This window comes from Dreissena polymorpha, chromosome 11 (assembly GCF_020536995.1).
Source record: "Dreissena polymorpha isolate Duluth1 chromosome 11, UMN_Dpol_1.0, whole genome shotgun sequence".
Classification (NCBI taxonomy): Eukaryota; Metazoa; Mollusca; class Bivalvia; order Myida; family Dreissenidae; genus Dreissena; species Dreissena polymorpha.
Window position 1 is genome coordinate 81637076 of NC_068365.1, and position 21672 is coordinate 81658747.

At 33.2% G+C, this 21672-nt stretch overlaps 1 protein-coding gene across 3 annotated transcripts; it reads right to left on the reverse strand.

Annotated features, from left to right (window-relative positions):
- Positions 1-6035, reverse strand: LOC127850860 (uncharacterized). Of its 3 annotated transcripts, none has more exons than XM_052384200.1 (3): positions 5259-6021; positions 2336-2459; positions 1-1447 (listed from the first exon to the last, which is right to left on the reverse strand). In XM_052384200.1, exons 1-3 carry the CDS (start codon positions 5587-5589, stop codon positions 1441-1443), a joined length of 462 nt encoding a protein of 153 aa, XP_052240160.1. In that variant the 5' UTR covers positions 5590-6021; the 3' UTR covers positions 1-1440. The 3 variants fall into 3 exon arrangements, with proteins under 3 accessions (XP_052240160.1, XP_052240162.1, XP_052240161.1); XM_052384201.1 differs by lacking the exon at positions 1-1447 and adding an exon at positions 1480-2009 and having other exon boundaries at positions 5259-6024; XM_052384202.1 differs by lacking the exon at positions 2336-2459 and having other exon boundaries at positions 5259-6035.
- Positions 6036-21672: the final 15637 nt, after the last annotated feature.

Sequence of the window (21672 nt, forward strand, 5' to 3'; positions counted from 1 at the left end):
CAATATCTTTTACTTTAAACATACTTTATTTCTAAAAAAATGACTTTGTACAAATATATACATTGGTCCATACATACATAATGGAAAAAGAGTTAGACCTGAAGTTCTTCAACATTATCGGGGGTCTTTCCCTTGCGATAGTTTTAACATGTTGTAATGGTGACAAACTTACAAATTGTATTCCGCAAGTTATTATTAAACAGAAATCATTCTAAGTTCTAATAACCGTTCGATCCTTAGAATAAGTTCATATTGAAACACAAGTAAAACATTTAAATGATAATCAAATTTTATTTGTCCTTGTTACACAGCGAATCGATGAATCAACATTTAATTACCATACAAATGTAACAGTTCAAATGTAATAATTCAAAGAATATTCATATAAAGCCACAAACAAAAGTACAGCAACATATCGAATATTCATACAAACTCGAAACATTTCATTACAAATTCAATAAATACAAATATACATCATTAAATTTACATTTAACACAAGTTTACCTTTATATATTTACAAAAGCACACAAAAACCTTAATCTCTCATCTGCAATGACTGAACTAAACAACTCTTAATTAATTACCATTCGCAATGATAAACCAATGTGCCTATAACTGAATAATCAATTACCATTAAACATGACATAAACATATAATCTATACATATACATTCTGTACAACTGGCTTATTTTTTAAATGATTTAAAGATCAAACGATGATAACTTGTCAATCATAAGGGTGGGAGGGATTAGGTCAATAAAAATTATTTTCTAGTAAATTTTTAAACGCTGTGATTTCATCTAAAACAAAAACAAGTATGAAAACTTCTTCACGGATACCGTGCGCACGAGATATTAAATCGACCAATCAGAAATAAGATGAGTGCATATCACCTGTCTAAAAATAGATAATCTTAGATAAAAATAGAATCTTTGACAACATGAACTTTTGTCAAGACAATTAAACATTTTAATCGTATTAAAATTAGCCAATTGTATTCCGCAAGTTATTATTAAACAGAAATCATTCTAAGTTCTAATAACCGTTCGATCCTTAGAATGAGTTCATATTGAAACACAAATAAAACATTTAAATGATAATCAAATTTTATTTGTCCTTGTTACACAGCGAATCGATGAATCAACATTTAATTACAATACAAATGTAACAGTTCAAATGTAATAATTCAAAGAATATTCATATAAAGCCCAACCATAGGCCAATTAGAAATAAACCCACATATAAAGACAACACATCAACTAAACAAAAATTGCATGCAAACAAATTTTTTTTTTTTTAAAACAGATAACAAAAACCAAATTATCTAATTAAGCGAAGCAAGAAACGAAACCATGCTCTGCGAAAGCACAATGCGTAACAAACACTAAAACAGTGCTTACCAGTTATTCTTGTAAACAGTGTATTAATAAACCACTACGCCTACATTCTGGAAATAGAAATATGAATACATTTGTACATATGATGTTAAAACATAATTCACAATTTTTCAGAAATAAAGCTAGCAATGTCAATCTTGTCTTCTAAAGACATATGCAAATATCTTTTATACGCGTCAGATGACCAGTCACCTAAAAGCTGAATTTTATCAGCTGATATATTTAATTTGAAAGCAAAAGAGGCAAAGCCTCTCCTAAAAGAATGATTCGAGTATGCTCTAGGATCGACATCACATTTAGCAAGTACTTCTCGAAGCTTTTTGAGATAAAGACTATATGTGACTGGTCTTCCTGACTTCAATATAAATAGAGGCGATCCAGGTCCAGCGGGAATCTTACTAACCATATTCTTAAAAGCTGCCACAGGACATAGCGGAGAGTTCATGACAACAACCAATGGTGTAACCAATACACGTTGTCCAAACTGAATAGTTTTTGTCCATTTCATAGAAACTAACAATTTATTCTTATCAATAGAAACATCCTCTCTTAATAAGAACCTTTTATGAAGTAAATCTTCAGTCGTTGTAGGTACCAAATTTGATTTTCTAGCTAACAGAAAAAATGCAAAAACAAACAAGCACCAATAAACAATGTAATTTATATCAGACTTATCTAAAGCTTAATAAATTTTTAGCAATAATTCTGGAGTGATAGGGCATGCTTGTTTAATTTTATGACATTTTATTCTCTAAATGCCTTTCAACGTAAGATTCAATATAAATTGATTAACTTTTTCTAAAGGGAAACCAAGAAGTTGATGCATGGTACGTACTCCACTGACGTAATTTCTAATTGATTCGACAGCTTTAAAAGATCTACTTAAAAATTGTACATATAACTGCAATTTAATTGTAGAAGCCGAAAGGAAAACTAACCCGAAATGGCAGCAAAACAAAAGAAAAGATTCCCACTGGATCCTCAAATTTTTCCTGGATCCCTCAGCATAAGCCCTTCTATTGGATGCCTTGAGGTCATCCCTCAGAACACGTAATTCTCTGTCTGAAACAAACATACATACATGTAATTAAGATTACTACCAATTATTTACAAATTCAAAGTCTTCTTTTCGAACAAAATGTTCATTCAATGCAATATCTTTTGTACAGTCTTTAAATAGATTGGCATGTCCCTCGTTTAAATGCCATCTAGACAGATAATCTGCTAATCTGTTATCAATGCCTGGAATATGTACAGCTTTAATTTCAAATTCATACAACGCTGCAAAAAAGGTTAATTCTCTTAAACACTTTTGCATAAACTGACATTTCGATTTTCCAGAATTTAAAACTAAACAAACAGCCATATTGTCACACTGTACCACAATTCTTCTGTTTTTAAATTTCATGTACCACAAGTGCACACACACCACAATTGATAACATTTCTAAAGCGCTTATGTGCAAGTTTTGATTGTGTATGGCTGTGGGGAAAATTGCATGAAAGTAATGTCCCTGTAGATATCCACCACAGCCACTTAAGCAAGCGTCACTAGAAAATATATCGTCAGGAGTAGACTATGTCTCTGTTGAAATGACTGAAATACCATTATATAATGGTAAAAATGTTTTCCACCAATTCAAATCCTGTTTCACATGAGATGGAATTATATGAGAATTAATCTCAGAGTTCACCACATATATCTCTCAAAGCCAATTCAGTAATCTGTTTATGTATACACGACTGGCTTTGACACAAGCTCCTACAAAATTAAGCTTGCCCAACAACTGTTGTACTTCTTTCAAAGAAGCAACTTCCTTAACTAACCACTCATCTACTAATAACAATATTTCCTGCAACCTATCAGCAGTTATTTCCATAGTCATTTTAACTGTATCAAACAAAACGCCTAAGAACACCATTTTAGTACAAGGTTCTACTGACTTATCTTTGGCTTCTTCTAACCCACACTTTTGTAATACTGTCTCTAAACACAAATAAGCAAATTTTGCATATTCTTTCCTCTCAGCCCCTGCAAAGTCATCAAGATAATTTAAAATTATCACACCAAGCTTTAACAAAATGTAAGCTACAGCGTTTGTTACTCTCTGACAAATATAAGCTGCAGATCTAAGACCCATTGATAACACAGTATCACAAAAAATATGTTTTTTATAAATAAATGATACTTAATTGTAATCTCCTGGACATATATTAATTTGACGATAAGCCCGTTTTAAATCTTTTTTAAACAGCAAACAACCTTTGCCTTTTGATTTAATCAAGCTACACATATCATCTATCTTAGGAAACATTAAATTTATAGTGTCCCCTAAATATTCTGATTTTGCTATACAATCATTCAATGCCTCACCTTTTGGGAAACTCAAATCTAAAATTATTCTTCTATTGTTAACATCTTTCTTGGGGACTGAATTTAAAGGTGATATCTTTAATTTGCTACTAAAAGGATTAGATCTAAACGGACCTTATATAGCATTATATTGCTTTTCTGTAGTCAAAAAATTTAACATTTGTTCTGGAAATTCATTGCAACCTTTATGATTAAAATATTTCCAAACAGGAAGTGTGTTTTCTAGTATGCTATCACATCCTACTGCACCAGTTGGAAAACCATATTTCAACAATTCACACACAGTTATGTCCGTATAATCTTGTAACATTGTCTGCATATAAGCTGTGTTAATTTTGAAATTTACTGGGATTTTGCATCCGATAAAATTATGTTTACCAGAAAGTTTTACTTTCTCATGAATCTCCACTTTTTCTTATGTTTCATTTACTGTGCCTTTTGTCCTGGTACAGATTTTACACGATTTAGAATGTGAACATAAATGCTTATTTATTGTTTTGTACATGATTTTGATTTAAAACAGAATTTTGGCAAGAAAGCGTCCAATATCTCATTTTCATCTTCGAACATCTGCGATACTTTTGTGAGTCACATCACTCGACTGGGGCATTCTGAGGAGCATTCTGGATGGGGTAATTTGGATTGATCATTTTGCCAGCAGGTCGCACAGATGTGTAAAGCATATCTCATTTTGCCTTTAACTACGGCGGTATGGTCCGTTTTATGCTGGCATTTGTTTCTTTGATATGAAGCACAAAACCAAACTGTGGACTCTTCTTTGAGTGGATTTTCAGCTTTTCTTGTCTTGAAATTAACATTAGAGTTCCGTTTTATGCTGCCATGACTTTTAATTAAGAATCTATTTAAAATAGCTATTTCTAGATATTGAAATTCGTCACTCCATTTCTTTTTTCCCACCTCAATTTCTCTCAATACTGCCGCGTAATAACATTTGAGACCTTCAAATTCATACGATGAACTTAGATAAAGAATTCGTTTGAGAAGTTCTAATCTCCCTTTTCTTTCAGTTCTATTTGTTTGTGAATCAGATATGATTTCCAACTCTCCAGCAATAATTAAATTGAGCTCTAGATCTTCGAACGATATATTTTTGCTGACAAATTCATATCGTAGATATGTATGAGGGTACCTTTGTGCGTATTTAACTTTATCCTGTGATTTTATTGCTATTCCTGATTTTTTTGCGTTTATCTTTTTTAATTCTGTGCACACTTTCCCTGTCAGATTCAGATTGGGATTCTTCATAAGAACTAGTTGAAAACTGTGCAGAAGAGGAAGATGAGCTATTAACTTCTTCACTAGAATCACTACTATCGGAATCTGATAACAACCCTAATGTAGAGATTTGTTTTTTAACAGTCTTTTTCAAATTGTTATTCTTTCTTAAGTCTTTGATGGTGAGTTTTTCTGCCTTATCTTTCTTAGTTTTAACATAAACAAAGTCATTCTGTAAAGAGTTTACTTTACCCTTCAGTGATTCCACTTTTGCCCTTTGTCTGTCTAGTTCCTTTTTCGTCTCCTGGAAGGCCCTTCTCCTGGTCAACTTTTCTTCCTCCTGCTTCAGCATTTCTAATTCTTCCTTCATCACCAGAAGTTGCTGTTCGTCTACTTCTTCGTCATCTGGCAACTGGAGGACGCCATATTGCTTGACTTCCGATCCCGCCATTATCTCTGAACTCTTTGTTTGGTTCGTCTCAATCCCTTCGAAGGCCCCTTCTTCTGTCTTTCCAGACGTGTGTAAAGATTTATAATCTTTTCTTCTTGTGTCCCTTTTTGATCGATTACTCATTATATACATTTAAAATAACATTTACATAGAGACTATGTTTGCTAGGGGAAGCAACTTTCCCCTTTAAATTATGTGGTTACACTACACTCAATTGTACTTTCATCGTTCTTTCCAATGTTTATAGAATTAATACGACAGAAATCTCTACTTGACAAAAGAATCCTGTTTACAACATTTCATCCAAATAAACCGAAGTCACAAACGATAACAATGACTTAGAACCACAATAAAAATTATTTTCTAGTAAATTTTTAAACGCTGTGATTTCATCTAAAACAAAAACAAGTATGAAAGCTTCTTCACGGATACCGTGCGCACGAGATATTAAATCGACCAATCAGAAATTAGATGAGTGCATATCACCTGTCTAAAAATAGATAATCTTAGATAAAAATAGAATCTTTGACAACATGACCTTTTGTCAAGACAATTAAACATTTTAATCGTATTAAAATTAGCCTAAAATAATAATGATGTCATTTACACAGTATACAATTGAGAATATAAATCGCAATAATTAAATGTATTATTTGATGACAACAGTACTACTAATAATAACAGTAGTTACCAATAACAGTAATAATAAAAGTAATAATAATAAATAATAATAATGATTAAATAGAAAATATACATATATATATATTATACAATAAAGGATATTAATAATGATAGTTATAATGATAGTAATTAGTCCTGACCAGCAAAATAAAAAAAATAGTTAGCTAAGTTATTAATCGCTTTGTCGTAATAATATATTTTTTAACTTCGTTAAAAATGATGGTGTTGTTTTCAGTATTTAGTGAAGGCTTACCACCAAGGAGCATCTCACAATTAAGGGGATGACAATATCAATATACATTTGAACCATTTAGTAGTATTATAAAGATTTACGCATAAGGTAAACTAATAACATGTCTAAACGCAGTGTTATAGTTTCACTGTCGCAATCTCGTTAGTACAAAGCATGGTTTAAATATAACAAGAGCATTCAAAATCACATACACACAACAAAATATGGCATAATAATCAAATACATAATGACGTGAATAAATACATAAATAGCATATATAATATGTTCTAACTTTTCCTAATAAATGTTTACTTCGTTTGTTTCGAAACTTTACCATATATCAATTCTATATTTCATAAATTATCACTGTTTCTGTTATTACTTATAACAGTATACGGATAAACAAATAATTCAGCAAGCATACCGTTTTTATAAAACAAATACGTAACGTTGGATTAGAATAATGTTGATTTTATGTGCAACACATTTACATATCATCTGTATCTTTATTGTTTTGTCTTGTTATTGATTGCAGATCTGTTCCGCCAGAATATTTTGATAAGAGCTTCCTAATTTTACAGAAAATCTTCACAAATGAATCGCGAAACACTTTACCCGACAATATATATATATATATGAAGAAGTTAACCCAGTTTTGAATTTCAGATATTACAAATCCGATGAATGTATATAAACTAAAACGAACAAAATCAGTTGGACTGTTCATCAATATAACGTCTGTGTCCGGATAGAGTGTATACCACAATAAAGCGAGCGTTAGTGGACATGAAGAAACACAAAGACTGAAGAAACTGAAATCAAAGTAATAGTTAACATCCTCTGTTCTTCTTTCTTTTTCTCAATAACTTGCTTGTCTTGCCATCGCTATACGGGTTTTATTTGTATTTTTTAGGCGTAAAATTATTGCTATATATGACGTTACGATTACAATTAAGGGTATTAACACAAGATAAAAAGCTTCAATATAAAACCAAACTGTTGACAAAATTTCTGTTGGATGACAAATCTGGACCTGTCTCGTTGGTGAAGTCTCAGCAATAGCACCAAATTTGTAGGGGCTTGTTACAGAAAATGAAAAAATAAACAACAAAACAAGTATGCTATTGATACGTTTAAGAACAAACCAAGATGCAAATTTTAATGGAAACCATACCGCACAGAATCGTTCAACTGTCCAAAAACAAGAACATAGTAAGAAAACACAGATAATGAAATAAGTACATATTGAAAAATACGATATAGCTCAGTGGTCCAATAAAAATTTATCGAGTCGATATAGCTGTATATAAAACGACATATATTTATTATGAAATCATTGACACCGAATACCAGAATGAACAAGGATGTTGTATTAAACGGTTTCATATGAACTATTAACACAATCGTACATGGGTTTGTTACAAAACCGGGGACATTCGTAATATAGTAAAAGTATTCTATTAAAAAGAGATATATTTTCGCTTCATATATGTTCTCTAGTCTAATTGATGTAAAACGATTTGTGAAGTTATCGCATAAGTAAGCGGTATCCAGTGAAACATTGGATGCACCAAGACATAAATGTGTCACATTCAAATATGTAGTCACCAACTATGGTGCGGATGATGCGGTGATATTAGAGTCTATAAAGAAGTTTGCAGAAGGTTCGGTCAAGTTGTCTTCTTTTTGCTCTGCATAAGCGGCAAGCACACTCAGTCCGACGACAACCAATAAAGTAACCATCCTTACTATAGATATGTCCGTCTCTGTAATAATAGAATATAAAGGTTGGTTGAAATAATATATGTTCATGGATACGCAATGTCTCGCGTATATTATTTACCATTTATTAGTTTTTAACAATTTCAAACATGTGCATTAAATAATTTTGCTATTAACCAAATTCGCCTAATTTTAAACCAGTTTCGTATTATAAATTGAGTGAATATTAATACTTAATAATATGTGTTCCACTAACATTATCATTCCTGTGAGTGTTTAATTGTGCAATATACATGTATTAAATGCGAACTTGTCTATTCTATAAATACATTACTTCATGTTTTTAGATACTGTCTTACGACTGAAAAACACAATACCAAAAACGTTATTCAAATGAAAGTTTCGACTTTGTAGATCGATTTGTTATACATTCAAAGTTTTCGTTAAAGCTTGTGTCACATATTTAGTTTGCATATGCAAATTACTACATATGTTTATAAATCTGAAATGTTTTATCAATAAACACAAGAAATACGCACATTTCATTCATATTTAAGTCACTAAAGTCGTTCTGAATGAACATGTGAACTTTTAAGTCGATATGATGCACTAGTATATTTAAAGCACCAAACAAACCGGACACACCTTTGCGTTTATAATACAGAACAACTTTTGCGTTAATTATATTGACAAGCCTTTGCGTCATCAAATCCAGTTTTCGTTTTGGTCAGGTTACAGCTTTTGGTGTATTTTTACCGATAAACTTAACGCCGGCTGTTTTGTTGTTGTTGTTGACGGTTTTAAATATATTAAGTTACTCGTGTTTCAAAGTTAAACTATACTCAAAACAGACGGGAGCAAAAAAAGCATCATAGAGCGAGGTAAGAGATACAAACTGGATTCATGGCCTGATGGTAACACATTGGTATCAAAAAGGCAGGGGCCGCAGTTTTGATCGATCGCTCAACTCTAAACTACAAAACACCGGGTCGTCCCTGAAACGGGGCATCTTATGTATCGCGTTCTACTCCCACCCCACAAGCCAGTCTTTTCCGGGGGTTGATGATCATATATGAAGTTTCAGGTTCAATCGATAAAAATCTACTCCTAATCTTGCAAAAATGAAAACATGCAATGGTGTGTTTTTGCGATTGAGGTTTTATACGATTTGCATAGAAATCAATTTACCGGGAACAATTTATTTGTCGGGTGCATAAGTACATCCGTTTGCATCCGTGAAGTTACTTTTCTTATATGGCACATCGTCGTCAGAAGGTTGTTACTTTTTAACAGCGCCCGTGTTGCAGAATTGAATGTCATAGATTGGGTTTGATATTGTCAAAATGTCGTTTTTTATTAACAAACGGTGTTTTTATGCAAAGGAAGAATACGGAGAGAAAAATTATCATGGTCAAACTTGTGTGACAATAATATCGTTAACCCTCACCTGAATGCAAATATATCAAATGTTCAAAAAACTGTCAATTTCAGTAATCCAATGTCGGCAATATTTACGACATCAACATTGAATTTTTGTTCATGCCTACTGTATCATTTATGACCATACCGCTGCCATTTTAGTTTCGCTTGTACCATTATGATTATTGTCCTATTTGCAATATAGTAACCATTATCATTTGAGGATACCTACTAAACACATAAACCAATAATTCCCGTGCAAACGAAATGGAGGTTTTGTTCTTATTCAATTAAATTAACATACTATTTTAAAGGAAAATAACATAGTATATTCTTTTTGACAAAACGTTCGTTTATGAAAGGATTTTTCTCATCTGCGCAAGTACGTATGGAACTTAGTCATTGATTGCGGTTTTACACATAGAGCTGGGATTGCACCAACACGAAATACTTGTCCGTTTTCCCAGGGCCCTATAAGTCAAGTCGCCGCGTTAAAAAGACAATTCGGAATAACCCAAAACGGAAACCTTCAATCTTTATTCAATACTTAACGCAAATAAAGAAGCACGTTCATGTTATTCTGAATTAATGATGATAATGATAATTACAGTCGCAATGAATGACCCGCTGTTTGCATACTCGAACATTCGATTAAAGCTCTTTGACACGTTCAGACAGGAACTAAGTGATATAGTATTGCTAAATGCAATTGAGGCCAATACACAATGGCCTTTGTATATGTCCGTGAAAATAGAAATTGACATCCTCTGTCAAAAAAAAATCGCGCAATAACATAAAATCTTTCTAAACTCCATTTTACCAGTGGCACACGACACATATACATATTTTTTAACACACGTGTGAGTAGTGCACTTTTATCGAGTACAATTTGATTCTAACGCATATGGTCATCGATCATAGAAGACTTGTTTGTTCTCTTTTTTGAAAACAGTCATACATTATACAAGAGAGTACACCTGATCGATAGTTACATGGTCAACATTGCTTCTCGTTTTAAGCCTATGCGAAAGGAGACTATATGTTATAGTTGCATGGATTCGAACCTGAAATCCCCGAAATGTAGAGGCACTGCTTTACTTATGCGACAAGATTTAATTAGATCAACACCAAGTCGCTCGGTGGAAGATAATAACCTGATGCAGCTCATACGTGGTGAGTAAAAATAGTTTTGAAAGAGTCTACCGACGCGCAGCAAATGCATTTTAACTTACGCCAACACCAGAGCACTTGTCGCGTCCCTAATAGACCTAAAACATTAAATAAATACAATAGTATATAAGAAATAGCACGAACCTGCTTGCTTTTCAGTGACCTCCCTCAGCTGCGTTCTGTCCTTTTTGTTGTCTTGTGGACTCTGATATAACGTAGTATGCATTTAGTGATCATCTGTACTTTTTATAAGCCAAACGAGCATAGCAAACCGAAGAGGCGGAGCGAAACGAGCACCTGTTTAGCAAATAAGATTCTAAGGATGTTGGCGTTAGACAACCGAAAATTTAGAGTGTCAAATCAGAAACACTTATTAGGGTAAATTATGTGACCGGAAATAAAATGCGTGTTGTTTGAGTCATATAATTGAAAGTTAAATTAGCAGATGGTAATTGAAATGAAATATTTACACTAATTCTGGCAGTATTGTGTTGTCATTCTTGTATATAAACACAAAGATTGCTCCCGGAACGGGCTACATGCTACTATACTGCCTGTTCAAATTTCTGTTTTTGACGTCTTATTTAAATTATCCTTTTTCATAGAATCAAACTGTATTTTGTCATCATCGGATAAATATATATGAACATAGTAAATAAAGCAAATGTTAATACAATGAACGCTATTTAGAAATGTCGGTGTTAATGGCTACTCACAGCTAATGTTATTTTGTTAATATGCCTTCCCGAAAATATCTCAAATTTGTATTGTAATTGAATTGTTTTGTATAGATTTATTGTTTATTACGTATTGTGTACACATTACTCAAATGAATGTGTTTGAACACTCCATTTAATAGTTCCCCTTTGTATCTTGCATCATAGTAACAATATCTAACACTACTATTATCTGTTTACATTATGGATGATATAACTGAGCACAACTTGAACCGGACAATATTGTTAGAACTCGTTTTGTTACGTTGCCCTTATTGTATACCTTGTATACTTTGGTGTAACATAAAAAGTTGTTCTGTTCTGTTCTGTTCTGTTCTTTTCTGTCAACCAATTTTTGTTGTAAGCTGTGTTTAAAATTGTCTGTTAAATTAGATTTACCTACCAAACATAAAATTTGATATTGATTCTTAATAAATCAATATAATCTGCTTTGTTATTTCTGAACCGATCAAAGATCTTTCAGGGCTGCCACTTAACTTGAAAAGTCAGGGAAATTTGATTATTTTTTCAATGTCAGAAAAGTCAGGGAATTTAAAAAAATGGTCAGTGAAAAATGAAATGTCAGAAAAGTCAGGGAAAAATTAAATTTTGGGTCGATGAATATCTTCTTTTCTGTCAACCAATTTTTGTTGTAAGCTGTGTTTAAAATTGTCTGTTAAATTAGATTAACCTACCAAACATAAAATTTGATATTGATTCTTAATAAATCAATATAATTTGCTTTGTTATTTCTGAACCGATCAAAGATCTTTCAGGGTTGCCACTTAACTTGAAAAGTCAGGGAAATTAGAAAAAAATTTCAATGTCAGAAAAGTCAGGGATTTAAAAAAAATGGTCAGTGAAAAATGAAATGTCAGAAAAGTCAGGGAAAAATTAAATTTTGGGTCGATGAATAAGTTATGTAGTGGCTATGTCAGTCTTCAGGTATCACTTGTTTTAGTAGATTCAACAATTTATATTTTATTTGAAATATTTTGACTATTTCTATGTACATAAAACATTAACATGTTTAAAGCATGTTCAAAAATGTAAATTTATCTATTTGTATGCCCCCGAAGGAGGGCATATAGTGATCGGACCGTCCGTCCGTCTGTCTGTCTTTCCGTCACACTTTGCATTTAGGTTTCGCATTTAGGTTTCGAAAATGCTCATAACTTCTATATCGCTTCAGATAGCAACTTGATGTTTGGCATGCATGTGTATCTCATGGAGCTGCACATTTTGAGTGATGAAATTTCAAGGTCAAAGTCATCTTTCAAGGTCATACTTCAAGGTCATCCTTCAAGGTCAAAGGTCAAATATATGGCTTCAAAGCGGCGCAGAAGGGGCATTGTGTTTCTGACAAACACATCTCTCGTTTATCTTTGATTAAATTGTAGTATCCTTGAAGGCTGAAAGGCTTTGCAACACTTGCCCCCAGAGCTGAATAATTCTTTATTTTATGCTTTGCAGGATCATTAGAGATGACAGCATGAAAGAGCTTTGCTTATTTATTTCAGTTTTCAAGAAGACCTGCTTCTGCTCCTAACTGCATGATTTTCATGTATTAACCTACCATAAATCACAGATCACAAATTGATTTTCTCTTTTAATTTCAGATTTTATATAATGTACACATAGATATACATATTATCAGCATGAGTAAACCGACATTATTTAATGATTGTTGGCCCAAAGATCCTGAGTTGTCATCATGGGCTGGCAATAATTCTAAAAATGAAAATATTTACAAATATATTAATTTCTATTTACATTTTTAATTACCCATACTCATATGTATTCACCTATGCTTGTGTCTAGATGTTAAAATATGATCATAGTATGTAATGGATATTGCATATGGACAAAATTTTGTGTCATAGGTGTTGTGCTACTACCGTATTGCAAAAACTAACATCACAAGTATCTACCTATAGAAGTATGTTTTGTTCATAGATTTTAAGACATAATCATATTATGTGGTGGTTGTACATGCATAACTTTTTTTGCCCCCTTCGCAGAAGAGGGGGTTTATTGTTTTGCACATGTCGGTCGGTTGGTCGGTCGGTCGGTTGGTCGGTCGGTCGGTCCGTCCACCAGATGGTTTCCGGATGATAACTCAAGAACCTTTAGGCCTATGATCATGAAACTTCATAGGTACATTGATCATGACTTGCAGATGACCCCTATTGATTTTCATGTCACTAGGTCAAAGGTCAAGGTCACAGTGGCTCGAAATAGTAAAATGGTTTCCGGATGATAACTCAAGAATGCTTACGCCTAGGATCATGAAACTTCATAGGTACATTGATCATGACTGGCAGATGACCCCTATTGATTTTCAGGTCACTAGGTCAAAGGTCTAGGTCACAGAGACTCGAAATAGTAAAATGGTTTCCGGATGATAACTCAAGAATGCTTGCGCATAGGATCATGAAACTTCATAGGTACATTGATCATGACTGGCAGATGACCCCTATTGATTTTCAGGTCACTAGATCAAAGGTCAAGGTCAAAGTGACTCGAAACAGTAAAATGGTTTCCGGATGATAACTCAAGAATGCTTACGCCGAGGATCATGAAACTTCATAGGTACATTGAGAATGACTGGCAGATGACCCATATTGATTTTCAGGTCACTAGGTCAAAGTCAATGTCACAGTGACTCTAAATAGTAAAATGGTTTCCGGATGATAACTCAAGAATGCTTACGCCTAGGATCATGAAACTTCATAGGTACATTGATCATGACTGGCAGATGACCCTTATTGATTTTTCAGGTCACTAAATCAAAGGTCAAGGTCACAATTACTCTAAATAGTAAAATGGTTTCCGGATGATAACTCAAGAATGCTTACGCCTAGGATCATGAAACTTCATAGGTACATTGATCATGACTGGCAGATATCCACTCTTAATTTTCAGGTCACTAGGTCAAAGGTCAAGGTCACAGTGACTCGAAATAGTAAAATGGTTTCCTGATGATAACTCAAGGGTACTAAGGCCAAGGATCATGAAACGTCATAGGTACATTGGTCATGACTCGCAGATGACCCCTATTGATTTTCAGGTCACTAGGTCAAATGTCAAGGTCACAGTGACAAAAAACGTATTCACACAATGGCTGCCACTACAACTGACAGCCCATATGGGGGGCATGCATGTTTTGCAAACAACCCTTGTTTATCTTTGGTTTTGTGGTATTTACTATATAGCCTTGCATCATGCATAGTTTAGTGTACAAGAAGTACTGCTTTGTTATTTGTTAACTATTTTATGTCTAAGAATAAAATAAACAATAAATGGATGGATTTGGTAGGCTGTATGGGGAGGAGGAGGCCGAATATGTCGCGAAATTAGTCAGTGAAAACCAAGATTTGGTCAGCGAAAAGTGAGTGAAAAGTCAGGGAATTTTATTCCATCAGGTTGGTGGCAACCATGTCTTTAGTTGTGATTGGACTTCTCATTATGCATAAATATTATTTATGGAAAATGTGACATTAGGAATGTAATTCATAAATAACTTTAAAACATATCAATGCTTCACAATTTCTTCTTGCACTGATTCAAAATAAAGAAATATGTATTCAAAGAGTAGTTAAATAATTGCCTAATTGATCTGACTATGAATTCCTTATTATGTAAATTATTGTAAAAAAAACTTCAAGAACTCATGCTCATCTCAAAATGTATATAGAGAGTGCTTATAATTAATCGTAGGATCACTTTATAAAGTTATGCATATATTAAACAACGTTTAATGACACATGTAATGTTTAAAGCGTGAATTACCAAAATAAGAATACACGTGTACAACAGTACAGTATGGATGAAAGCTTATAATCGTGCCGGCTCAATGTTTCTGATCTTTGCTTTCATATTAAAGCCATCAAATTCAAATGTCTGTAGTTTGAGAAAAGCAACAACACCTGTTTCTTGTAAGGAAACAGGTTTAAAAGCTAAAACAATCAAATGTTCATTTCGACTTTTTAGCCGAAAGTCCAATTCTTTTATCCGTTTGTCAAAGAATCCCTTTAATGCTTATCGGCTGTCACGCGTACCACATTTGTAGCAAACGGTCACATTGATCCTAAACGAAACACATCTTTTATTGTATCAGCAAATCGGCTGCTTATAAGTTATCAATATCACAGACATTTACAGTTGCTGACGATTCATCTGTAAACGGAGTTAGTAAAGAATTGGGTGTGAAACTAGGCGTGACAAAATTCTTGCCATGTAAACTGGGAAAATTCAAAAAAATATTCCCAATACTATACGCAAACGCATCTCGATATGTGTTAATAACATTTGAACGTCACATTTATATCATGGTCATGAATTCAGTCATGCATGTAACCGTCTAATATTTTTTCTATGCGGTATTGTTTGATTTTTTTATGTTGCCTTAATCAATACATAAACAACACAGAACGTTGCGCCAAATAACGTTTACGTTATCAATAAAAACGTAACGGTATCTGATTATGCCATGCTGAATAGTAATTTACAATTCACGTATCTTGAATTAATCTTAATTCGTTATTTTGTGATAATACTTAATTTATTTTAATAATATAACAAACAACAGGCTAATGATAGTGTCATGTTAGATGTGTGAGTAAACTATTATTAAATAACTTGACGTAAGCAATATCGTAAGTAACGTGCCTTTATACAGTATAATAACCTACTGTCCAAAATAAATATTCAGAAAAAACACCATCAGATTCGTAAGCACATAAACATTATTAACATAGAACCGTACATATATTATAGCAGCACGTGCACGCAATAACTGTTAGTAAGGGATGCGTGTTATAATACTATACACTAAATACACTCCATTTTATTTAGCAGTATATCAATATAATTGTGTACAGTTAATTGCACACATTCTCTTTGAACTCCATTGACAATCTCGTGATATCAAACGTAACCCATTGGAGAGGGTTGTTAATTAATTTGACGAAGAAGACTTATGGTAATGTGGCGTCTTTTGCTGCATTAGACAGAAACACTTTGCATATTAACATGCCGTGAACAGTTATCTCATTATTCATACTAATGTTGTTCTTAAATATGACCCAACAGCCCCCAACTACAAGTGAGTTGGTTCCGATATATATACATGTAGTCTAACTAAAGCTTCTTAAAACGTTTGCAATTACTACGCATGATACTCGTATTTTATAGCATACCCAATGCATCTCATTATCCAGTTTTACCTTTTGTGTAAACCATTGTTTATGATTGGAGTTTCGGTTCCTTGACATTAATCAATGACCGCATTGAATGATCAGGTTTCTTTTCTACTGGTGCAACTAAATGTTCACTTTGCGTATATTTTGTAGAGTAGACGAAAGGAAAACACCTACACCGTTTGCATGTATTGTATTTATTAAGAACATATACATGGTTTACATTATAGTATATACTGAAATTTGAATATCGTAAACTTTTAAGTTCTGATATTATTATAAACATGTTTGTGGAATAATCAATGAGCCTAAATACACAAAGCATATGACTACATGCATGCTTTAAAACGGACGCAGTAAACTATGGCGGCGCGATGACCCGAACACTGTTCAATATGTTTTCAACCAGTTTGATTATGCATATAAGCGTGCTCTGTGAAAAGGGGGCTTAATGCATGTGCGTCAAGTGTCATCCCATATTAGCCTGTGCATTCCGCAACAAGATTTTTGCTACGAAGAGACTTTCTTTAAAAGAAAAATATAAAAAGTCGAAATCAACATTGTATAATTATCGATAACAAACACGTTTTCGCGTTCTACAGACACTCGAAACTGGTGGCTTCAATAGGCAAGTCATATTAAATGAAAGAAAACATCGAGCAGGTACGATTACCGGTATACTTTTATATGCACACTATACTGTTTACACTTGTATTCATATTTTGGTAATTTACTCGCACTTATCTTTAAATACTTTGTGTCTCGCGTGTGCTAAATATATGCATACCTTAATAAAGTGATCATTGGATTTATTGTAAAACCTCTGAATACATTTTGAGATGTGCATTGGTACAAGCACGTTTTTCTGCAATCATGATGTACATAGTAAGGAATTATTGATCAGATCAATTAGGCAAATATTTAACTAATCTTTAAATATATTTTTCTTCAATATGAATCAGTGCACGAAGAAATAGTCAAGCAGTTTAATGGTGTAAAGTTATTTCTGAAACTCAAATATATTAATGACGCACATTAACAAAATAACATTACGCATACTGAGACACACTGCCAATTACAAAAGAGGATAAGTGATCTGTTCAGAAATCGAAAGGCAGATTAAATTCCTAATTGTATGCTGGTAATGTTTGTTGGGTTAAGCGTAATTTACACAGACGTTTTCATAGCTTACATCAATAAATGTTGGTGAACGAAAACGACAAAAACATTTCCCGAATGATGTTTAATATTTCGTAACAATTAGCATCGGCTAAATTAACTTCCCATTGCATGACTCAACAACCAGGTATTTTATTTCCGGTCACATACACATGTATTTGACTGACTTTAGAAGAGTAACTGTTTATCTGGCATCAAAAGAAGTGATTTTTCAAGTACTAGTTTCTGATTTTACACTCGTAATCGGCCGTTGGCTAACGCCCGCATCTTAAGAATCTTATTGGCTGGACAGATGCTCGTTTTGCTTCGCTAGCTCCTATGGAACGCCTTGACTGTCTTATAATACCAAAAACTTGTGATATTACGTCAATCTGACTCTGCATGAATGCCTGTAACCATTATATATATGCATAATCACAATATATAAATACATAATTTGAATATATACATATAAAGCATTAATATATATAGATAAAATGTAAAAATATACAGATACAAATGTATTATACACAGATAATCTTCCATTATATAAAGGCATTTCTTCTTTATATGAAGGCAAAATATCTTTATATGAATGTCTGTAACCATTATATGTATGCATAATTATAATATATAAATACATAATTTGAATATATACAGATAAAGCATTAATATATAAAGATAAAATTTTCTTATATATAGACAACATGTAAAAATATACAGATACAAATGTATTATACACAGATAATCTTCCATTATATAAAGGTATTACTTCTTTATATGAAGGCAAAAGATCTTTATATGAACATAAATCGTTATGCAATAATTATAAAAGATCCTTATATATACATAAAACATTGAGAGATACAGATAAAATTGTATTATATATATGTATTATACCTCGATACATAGATATTATGTATTGATATGAAGATATATGTATTTTAATTTTCTTATATGAAGTTTAGACATTAATATACGAAGCTATTCGTTATTTATGTATTGGTCACTCATCATTATATAAAGTGCTTTCCTCATTATAATACTACTACTAAAGAGTGAATTTTACAAGCCAAATATTTTGCACGCACCGGAAAATTGCGCGGTAATCTACGGGAAACACTCTTTTCCATTTTCCTGATTCCATTGGCTGTTTCGATTGGCTGTTTCGGCTATGAAAAAATAGTTGTATGGCCATAGACGAGAAAGAGCGGTTATGGAAGAGAAAGACCGGTTATAGAACATTTAGTTTTAGAAAGACGTCGGAGGACTAAAATATAAAAAGTAAATAGTAATAACATAAATTTCATTCTTAAATACGAATGAAATTATATGTACTGGTACTAGTCTTCTATCTGCAATGGTAAAATATGGATGTGTATGGTGTACTTAATATATAAATAAACTACATGTATGGTTTATATGATTAATGTACATCGATAATAAATATGTAATCAGGCAACTTGATAGTGCGCGTGCATGTGATGAGCGCTACTGCAAGTCGACTATGGCCACAGTAAATAACTATTAAAATGACAACATTGCTCATTTCTTCAAGTCGACTATGGCCACAGTGAATGACTCTGAAAATGAAACAATTTTTCGTTACTGCAAGTCAAATATAGCTACAGTAAATGACTCTTAAAATGTCACCACTGTTCATTAATGAAAGTCGACTATGACCACAGCAAATGACTCTTAAAATGACACAATTGTTCATTATTGCAAGTAGATTATGGCCACAGTTAATCACTCTTAAAATGACACCATCGTTCATTACTGAAAGTCGACTATGGTCACAGCAAATGGCTTTTAAAATATCCCCATCGTTCATTACTGCAAGTCGACTATGGCCACAGTAAATTACTCTTAAAAAGACACCATTTTTCATTACTGCAAGTCGACTATGGCCACAGTAAATGACTCTTTAAATGACACCTACGTCAAATACTACAAGTCGACTATGGCCACAATAAATGAATCTTAAAATTACACCATTGTTCATTACTGTAAGTTGACTATGGCCACAGTAAATAACTCTTAAAATGACACCATTGTTCATTACTGCAAGTCGACTATGGCCACAGTAAATGACTGTTAAATAACACCATCGTTCATTTCTAAAAGTCGACTATGGCCACAGTAAATTACTCTTAAAATGTCACCACTGTTCATTACTGCAAGTCGAATATGGCCACAGTAAATGACTCTTAAAATGACACCATCGTACATTACTGCAAGTTGACTATGGTCACAGTAAATGACTCTTAAAATGTCACCACTGTGCATTATTGCAAGTCGACTATGGCCACAGTAAATTACTCTTTAAATGACACCTACGTCCAATACTACAAGTCGACTATGGCCACAGTAAATGAATCTTAAAATTACACCATTGTTCATTACTGTAAGTTGACTATGGCCACAGTAAATGACTCTTAAAAAGACACCATTTTTCATTACTGCAAGTCGACTATGGCCACAGTAAATGACTCTTTAAATGACACCTACGTCCAATACTACAAGTCGACTATGGCCACAGTAAATGAATCTTAAAATTACACCATTGTTCATTACTGTAAGTTGACTATGGCCACAGTAAATGACTCTTAAAATGACACCATTGTTCATTACTGCAAGTCGACTATGGCCACAGTAAATGACTGTTAAAATAACACCATCGTTCATTTCTAAAACTCGACTATGGCCACAGTAAATGACTCTTAAAAGACACCATCGTTCATTACTGAAAGTCGACTATGGCCACAGTAAATTACTCTTAAAATGTCACCACTGTTCATTACTGCAAGTCGAATATGGCAACAGTAAATGACTCTTAAAATGACACCATCGTACATTACTGCAAGTCGACTATGGCCACAGTAAATGACTCTTAAAATGTCACCACTGTTCATTTCTGCAAGTCGACTATGGCCACAGTAAATGATTCTTAAAATGACACCATTGTTCATTACTGCTAGTCAACTATGGCCGCAATAAAAGACTCTTAAAATGACAACATCGTTCATTACTAAAAGTCGACTATGGCCACAGTAAATGACTTTTAAAATGACACCATCGTTCATTTCTGCAATTCGACTATGGCCACAGTAAATGACTCTTAAAATAACGCCATCGTTCATTACTAAAAATCGACTATGGCCACAGTAAATGACTCTTAAAATGACACCATCGTTCATTACTAAAAGTCGACTATGGCCACAGTAAATGACTCTTAAAATGACACCATCGTAGAGTACTGCAAGTCGACTATGGCCACAGTAAATGACTCTTAAAATGACAACATCGTTCATTACTGCAAGTCGACTATGGCCTTAGTAAAAGACTCTTAAAATGACATCATCGTTCATTACTAAAAGTCGACTATGGCCACAGCAAATGACTCTTAAAATGACACCATCGTTCATTACATACAGTCGACTATGGCCACAGTAAATGACTCTTAAAATAACATCATCGTTCATTACTGAAATTCGACTATGGCCACAGTAAATGACTCTCAAAATGAGACCATCGTTCATTACTGCAAGTCGACTATGGCCACTGAAAATTACTCTTAAAATGATACCATCGTTCATTACTGCAATTCGACTATGGCCACAGTAAATGACTCTTAAAATGACACACCCGTTCAATACTGGAAATCGACTATGGCCACAGTAAATGACTCTTAAAATGTTACCACTGTTCAGTACTGCAATTCGACTATGGCCTCAGTAAATGAATCTTAAAATGACACCATCGTTCGTTACTTAAAGTGGACTATGACCACAGTAAATGACTCTTAAAATGACACCATCGTTCATTACTACAAGTCGACTATGGCCACAGTAAATGACTCGTAAAATGAAACCATCGTTCATTACTGCAAGTCGACTATGGCCACAGTATATGA